Consider the following 7973-nt stretch of genomic DNA (forward strand, 5'->3'; position numbering starts at 1 on the left):
ATCATAAAAGTAGATCATGTGACTTGTGCACTGTATTCCAAGTCTCCTGAAGCCAAACAATGGCTTTCACTTTTACACATTTCACTTTTAAGTCACTTTTAAACCCTTCCAGTGAGATGTTGACTCAAGTACCCCTGCAAACAAATCAGTGAGTTTTTCTTTTTTTATGGGAAATATCTTTTTGTTTTTGCTGTGCTGAAGAAAGAAAGTCATAAAGGCGTGGAACAACATGAGGGTGTAAATGATGACAATTTTCCTATTTGAGTTAACTATTCCGTTAACACTGCTGTGTTTTAACAATGCAATAAAAAAAAAAAAGTTTGACTTGAAACATGACCACTGAAGTCTGATAAGTTATGGCAATAACAATATAACATGTATGTTCGACAGTTTATAAAGTCAAATTGTTGAAGATGAATCTGACACAGGACTCTGACACCTATGAGATGAAAGTGGAGCAGGTGCTGAAAGAAGGTAAAGTTCATTATTCCCTCCATGTTTCTCCACTGATCATGATATTCATATGAAATATGTCTGATTTCTATTAAATGCAGTTGTCCTTCTCCATTAATGCTCGAATGAAGGCTAAGTTACATTGCAGTAGAATTGTTTTGTAAACATTGTTCTGTCCTGTAGGCACTGATAATAGTGTTGAAGGGAAAGTGAGACAATTTTGGGCTCGTCCCAGTTGCAGAGAATATTTAGCATTGGTAGAAGGCAAGTCATACCTCATCATGGGCAAATCTGTTGACCTGCCAAATATAGGCAGAAGGTAGGTGTCCAATCTGTGTTTTCAAAATAGGATGATTTGCCTGCATATATGCATTTAAAGTCTGTAGAGTGTTGTTCATACACAAATAAATTAAGCAATACAATTAATACAAATATAACTTGAATACAAATGTTCTATAGTGAATGTAGTTTATTTTCTGAGTTGAAATCTCTGGACCGGAGCCAAAGTCCGGATCAGATGTGCGCGCTGCCACGGTTCGCGTGACACAACGTGAAACCAGACCTCATTTGCCCCAATCGAAACATATTTACACTAACTGAATCGTTCCCTATCGCCTACGTTGTACAGTACGTGCCATTCACTGTACAGGAAATACTACACTGTGAACAAGCGACCGATCTCAGCCGCAGCTTCAGCGTCTATTTATAGTGTAGGGGGCGGGCGCTTCGGTCTCTAGAGAGTGTTTGATTGGTCAGAAGATTTGATGAGAAGATGAAGTACGATGTGACGTCAAAAAAATCGTTGAGCCGTTTTGGCGGAAGTGACGAACTGAAAGCTTTGAATGCTAATATTTTCTAAATGCGAATTTTGTCACTGTTTTGGAGCACACTGCCTTATAGATAACCTTAAGACTATCATATTGATACTAACGCCCAAAAAACTTTAATTTTGATTTCATGGGGACTTTAATTGTTTAGCCTAATAAGTGCTCAAGCACACGCATAAAGCTTGCCACGGCACACCAGCAGAAGTAATGATTTTGAATGTTTCAGGGAAAAACAGTGAGACTGCATTAACATTTTAATAATGTATTGATAAAGTGCTTTCTTTGTTTTCGGCTTAAGAGATGAAGTCGGCGACACTGACTCGTCATCTCCGCAGTAGTGGATCCGCCTGTATGCATGTTTCATAGGCTACAGATAACATATTCTGAGAATATCTGTTTTCCATTTGAATTGGTTCATTTGAAGGTATACATTTCACTCTCTATAGATACATTCTTCATGTCTTTAAGGCAAGTATACACTGAGTTTCGCGCTCAAGTTCATAGAGACCGAGACGGCAGAAAGCGCATCCTGTTTGCTTTTCATTGCTGGCACCGGCGCCTCCATCTGTCCCGCACTGAGCGCTACTGTTCTGCTTCCACACTCCACACAGACACTTCAACAGCGTGTCTACACCAGACCACAACCATTGAAAATCATTTGAACTCTGTATCAGCAAATTATAAATAGAACAATGCAGCTGTTTACTGTCGGGGATTGTCGTGTCACGCCGTGTCGCTTCCAGTGTACACAGCAAAATCCCCGGTGTTAAATGAACGCTGCTGGGTGTCTATATGTGTCCAGACTACAGAGTGTTAAAAGTAACACTGAAGTAGTGTTAAAGTTAATGAGGTACCGTATTGACTCGAATATAAGACAATGTTTTTTTCTTGGAAATACATCTGAAAAAACGCAGTCGTCTTATAGACTTTGACATGTCAATAATACACCCACAACAATAGGTGGTGCCAAATACGCATAAAACGAGTGTGCCATGAAATACGTAATGTAATGCGTGTTGTAAAGATCGCGAGTAAAAACAAAAGAAAAATAAAACCTTACAGCTGCATGAGTCGTGACTGTCACGTTAGCCTGATGGGACCAAACTCCCTTTGTGATTTTAAAACGTAAGACAGTACCCAGATTTGAAGACTACAGTAAGATTTAACTTCTACTGTTAATAAGATTTTGGTAGGCTACTATTAGATGGATAGCCTAAATGTCCTAATTCAGATGGGCTACCTGTTTTTCTTTTTTTATGCATTTTATTTGGCTGCTGTAACTGTGTTGTAACAGTTAGACTTTTGCAAAAAGCAAAAGTCATCAGGTGGTGATGATTATGTTTTGCTATGATCATCATGAAATGATTTGAATAACTGGGTCAGATTTTGTTTGTTGGCTTTGTCAACACTGTGAACAAAATACGATCTGGCATTTTCAGTATAATCAGACAGATGTTTTTAAAACTTATATTGATCAAAAACTTGAAAAAAAATCTTTAATTTAGACAGTGACATCAAGAATCAGTGTGAGAATCACAACAGTGACCATCACAAAAGCACTTGACCCTTGACTTTTTAATAATGCATTTTATTTGGCTGCTGTAGCTGTGTTGTAACAGTTAGACTTTTGCAAAAAGCAAAAGTCATCAGGTGGTGATGATTATGAAGTGATCTGAATAACTGGGTCAGATTTTGTTTGTTGGCTTTGTCAACACTGTGAACAAAATAAGATCTGGCATTTTCAGTATAATCAGACAGATGTTTTTAAAAGTTATGTTGATCAAAACTTGAAAAAAAAATCTTTAATTTAGACACACTGACATCAAGAATCAGTGTGAGAATCACAACAGTGACCATCACAAAAGCACATTGTAGCCAATCAAAAATCATCCATGGCTCCCATCATGCATTACGGCATGAATAAATTATGAGCAGAATTGTCTTTTTTAAAATTTTTTGTTCTTACTGTTTTCTTTTATTTTTGCTGTTTTTATGTGACTTTTTAGTAGCTTGTTTTGTGATGTTCAGAGTTGATCTTTTTATATGAATATGCTAGGGCTGCACGATATCGGAAAAAACTCACATTGAGATATTTTTAAATCTAATAAATCTGTGTTAAAGCTACAAAAGTGATTTTGCTGCAAAACTGATTTTAGTGCCTAAAAACGCATTGGAAAACGCCAGCTGCGCCACGTTCTCCTTCTTTCCAAAGCACTCAGGAGCTTGTGCTTTCGTGGCGTCTGCCGTTGCTAAGCAACCATGACCTGCGCTCTCCAGAGGACGCGGAACTGTCAACAAAGGACAAACGGATTTCCAGCACTGAAAATCACGTGCAGTAGCTCTGCTACTAAATGTAAATGCTACTCGTCTGTACAGCTGTCGCGTCTGGTGTAGACACCGTGTCTGTGTGTGAGCAAAGAAAACAATCAGTATAAATATAATGGTCAGTAGCCTATACTAAACATCGCACATCCTGCGATGTGACTATCGTGGATGCGCACATCGTGATATCGATGCTGAAACGATATATCGTGCAGCCCTAGAATATGCTGCTTGTCACCGTTGTTGATGAGCATATGTTGATTCTTGATGTCTGCGTGTGCCTAAAAGAAAAGCTTTTTTGAAGGTTTTTTTTTTTTATCAGAACAGCTTGTATGAAATCCTTCTAAAACTTATAGAAACTAAAGTAAACACTGACCACTATAATGGTGACTTTAAAAATTGTGATTTTCTTATTTGGCGATTCTGTTTGTTAACATCAGGTGTCTTCAATAATGGTCAATCATTACTCAGTGAATCTCTTAATTACCTCATTAACTTCATTAACAACGCTTCAGTGTTACTTTTAACACTCTGTAGTGTTAATTTAACACCAGGGTTTTTGCTGTGTAGACAGCATCCTGGTAACATCTCATCTGAACACAGTAGGGATGGAATGATTACGGGTTTGATGATAAATCATGATAAAATTCCCCACGGTTAGTATTATCATTTCATATTTTAATTATCATTAAAACCGTATTCAATTATTGTGATTTGAACAACTCAGGATAAATAAATACTGTCCAGCATAACACACAGTTTTAAGTAACAGTTTCACATGCACACTGCATGCAGAGTAGTTTCGTCTTGTGTAAAAACATGGCGGAAAAGCTGGGAGGTTTTAAAAGAGTGCTAAGGGAATTATACAAATAAATATATGAATGAATTAATTATATGAATGTACCTCTGAAGGTTCTGTCTGTCTATGGAAAAGATTCGATGGCATTTTGTTTTCATCTTCACTCCATGTGATACCTAATAAAGTGCTCTTAATTGCAATGGAAACAGCTCTAATTCTACTGTTCCATAAGCGTCGCCTAGTGTCAAAGAGTGGATTTACACAGAGTTACATTCACATACAGCCTGTGTGCAGTTTTTGTCCGGTTAAAAATAATTTAGAATTACTTATGGATCATTTATTAATCAGGTATCATTTTGACTTAACCCTTTTCTTTATTTTAAGGCCGAAATGTGAGCTTTACCATTTTTTTTAAACCTTTTCAAAGTTTTATTTGAACATTTCGTACATGCTATTAGATAAACTGTTGTCAGTCATTTAAAATCCGGACATCATTGGTAATGTTAATACATCATTAATGTAATGTTAGTGTTTACGCAAACAAAAATCATTTTATTTGTTGTTTGTTGATTTTAAATATAAAACTTGGTGAATTTATGTGTCAGTAGTTTTTGAACATTTCCAGCACATTTTAACAGTACCGTGATAATACTGATAACTGTTATAATTTTGGTCATTATAATCGTGATAAGAAATTTTCATACTGTTACATCTCTAGACTACAGTTCACTGTTGTTCTACTGAAGCTCCTCGTCACCTGTACCTTTTCCGCGCTTGTTTGACTAGCGCCTGTTGCTGACGCAAATTTAAAGTACAAGTCAGAAAAGTCTCCTGTTTGATGTGTTGGTAAAGACATTCTGCATCTAAATAAATCCAATTATTGTATAGAAAAAAAGAGACAGAAGCAGCAGTAGTGAGTGGGGTGGTCAATCCTAGCTCCGCCCCTGTGTTAACTGCGTTAAATATTTTTAACGTTGTTCAACAGGAAAAATTAATCACCTGCGTCAACACGCTAATTTTGACAGCACTAATTAAAATAAGTGAACTTTAATATTTATTAAAAGACAAAAAATATTAATACATGTTCACTAAAACAAAGTCACCATTACGTAAGCAAGAAAACCATAAAAGAAGACCCTAACAGACAAAAAATCTTTACAAATGATCACATATTTTGACCTGTTATTAAAATATGTTTTGTTCAGGTAAAACTGGATGTCTATCAAATATTTTTCAAAAATTTATAAAAATCATCATGAAAACAAACATTTTTAAAAGAGTTCTCTTTTATATCCTTATTTTTTATTGACCAATTTGACTTCACTTTCTGTTGTTTTAGTCTGCAGTATGTTTTTGGAGAGCAGACCTGGGTTGAATACTGGCCTACAAGAGAGGAAAAACCAATCACAAAAAGAACACAGGGATCGATACGTCGGCATCTCTGAGCTCCAGAATAGCCCCCTCAAATATGGATGTTTTACATAATTATAGAATACCTATTTGTTGATTACAGAAAATTAAAAATGATCTCCAACACGCACTCATTAAATCTGAAATAATACTGTTTGAGCCAGAATACTTTGTTATAATTTTGTGTAAAAAAACAAACAAACAAAAACATGGTTGACTGAATGAAACTACAAAATGTTCAGTTTAGACTCCTGACTAAATAACCATGGTGTGATAAACAGTACCTTGCAATTCTAAATCATAAAATCCAACATTATCATTTGTTTTGTGCAATATTTGTTCATCTGTATCTCAGCCGAATAATCATATGAGGAATAAAACAGACATTTTACATTAAATAAAATAAATGGGTCCAGAAGATTGCAAAGCAAAACAAAACGCCGTTCACGAATTAGAAGCACAAAATGAGGATTTGTAAAAAAAAATGTCGGAGGATTTCAATATAAGACAAGAGGAGACTGGTTTTCCTTTGCTAAAGTAAGGAAACTTTGTTTTGCTCCTGCATTTCTCAGAGGCGCGCGCACAACACATACGTCTTACATCATCAGCTGAACCAGAGTCAGCGGAAGTGAGAAAAAAATGTTTATTACATTTGAAATATGGACATTTGTCTTACAAAAATGCATGTGTGGTTTATTGACTGCCATTCAGCTATTACACAACAGCAAAAAATAAATAAATAAATCCTATTAAACAAATGCCACTGTAATGCTTCAACTTGGGATTTGACTTGAAGACTTGCTTGTGACTTGAAAGTCCCACCTCTGGTATTATGACATTAATGAAAAATTACATTAATTCACATTTTTTATCCAGAAAAGCTACTGTACTTTTATACAGTATGTTTTCTTAAATTACAAACAAATGTATGTAAAATTACAAAAATAATCTGTAATTAATACAATAACAAAACCTTTAGATGATAAAATGGTCAAATGACTGGCAGCAACAGCTGCCAAACAAAAACCATAAAATTGAAATAAAACCTCCTTATTTAAATAAGCTGAAAACACTGTTATTTTAGAGGTATTTCCTGAATTTTTATGATCAAACACCAAATTAATTAAACATCACATGACTGGCAGCAACAGTACATGAAACACTAACAGATCTCTCTAGATCTCAGCATCTTCACTTATTACAATCCAGTCTGACTTTATTTATTTTATACAAAACTTCTTATTGAGAATTAACAGATGTTTAGATGTTGATGTTTTATTGAAAATAATAAAGTTTGAAGTCACCATTGTGGAGATACGTGTTTGCTTTAGTTGGGCTTCTGACCCTTAAATTTATAATATCAATTCATAATATCATAATATCATAATATCATAATTCATAATATCAATATAGATGTTATAACTGAGTGTTTTTAAGGTACGTTTGTTATAGCAATAGTTGCTAGTGAAAAATCTGATCAGATAAATCTGGTTATTTATTGATGATGAGTTAGTCATCATATAGTAGCCTGATCACATCATGAGTGTTGTCTCTGAATATGTTAGCTTTTAAGGTTTTATTTTTTATTTTTTTACAGCAGTCTTGTGATGTTGTGACAGTAAGGGATTCACTTTTTTAAAAATAATTAAATAGTAAGTGTCTTGAATAGAGGCTTTTTGACTCACCAAATATCAAGAATCAGCAATGGTGACAATCAACAAGAAGCTTGTTTTGTGATGATCAGAGCTGATCTGAATATTTTGTCGATTGTGACCATTGTTGAGGTTCATAAGCAGATTCTTGATGTCTGTGACTCTACGTGCTAAATTACTTCTTCAAAATGGTTTACAAACCTTCAAAATATCAAAGCATTCCCATATTTCAAGCAGTAAAATTCTAAAACTACAACAAAATGAAACTAATAAGTTTAACGTGCTAAATTACTTCTTCAAAATGGTTTACAAACCTTCAAAATATCAAAGCATTCCTATATTTCAAGCAGTAAAATTTTAAAACTACAACAAAATGAAATTAATAAATTTAACATGCTCTGCCATTAGATATTTCTGATAGTGTTGGGTCGTTCTTGAATGATTCATTCATTTTGAACGAACCTATAATGTGACTCGGGAAGAACGAGTCGTCTCGGGGAGTGATTCATT

The 7973-nt window shown here is 34.8% G+C and overlaps 1 protein-coding gene across 1 annotated transcript; it reads left to right on the forward strand.

The window, feature by feature from the left end:
• The first annotated feature begins 373 nt into the window (after positions 1–373).
• LOC107694601 (complement C3-like) lies at positions 374–5846 on the forward strand. The gene is made up of 3 exons (XM_016494293.1): positions 374–474; positions 637–772; positions 5741–5846. Exons 1-3 carry the CDS (start codon positions 414–416, stop codon positions 5844–5846), a joined length of 303 nt encoding a protein of 100 aa, XP_016349779.1. The 5' UTR covers positions 374–413.
• Positions 5847–7973: the final 2127 nt, after the last annotated feature.

Source organism: Sinocyclocheilus anshuiensis, unplaced genomic scaffold (genome assembly GCF_001515605.1).
Source record: "Sinocyclocheilus anshuiensis isolate Anshui unplaced genomic scaffold, SAMN03320099.WGS_v1.1 scaffold3139, whole genome shotgun sequence".
NCBI classification, from domain to species: domain Eukaryota; kingdom Metazoa; phylum Chordata; class Actinopteri; order Cypriniformes; family Cyprinidae; genus Sinocyclocheilus; species Sinocyclocheilus anshuiensis.

Bases quoted from the DNA above. Each gene is read 5' to 3' on its own strand.
- LOC107694601 (XM_016494293.1), top strand. From the start codon at position 414: ATGAATCTGACACAGGACTCTGACACCTATGAGATGAAAGTGGAGCAG. The intron at 475-636 runs GTAAAGTTCATT...TCTGTCCTGTAG, and splicing joins GGAGCAGGTGCTGAAAGAAG to GCACTGATAATAGTGTTGAA. The intron at 773-5,740 runs GTAGGTGTCCAA...CTGTTGTTTTAG, and splicing joins CTGCCAAATATAGGCAGAAG to TCTGCAGTATGTTTTTGGAG.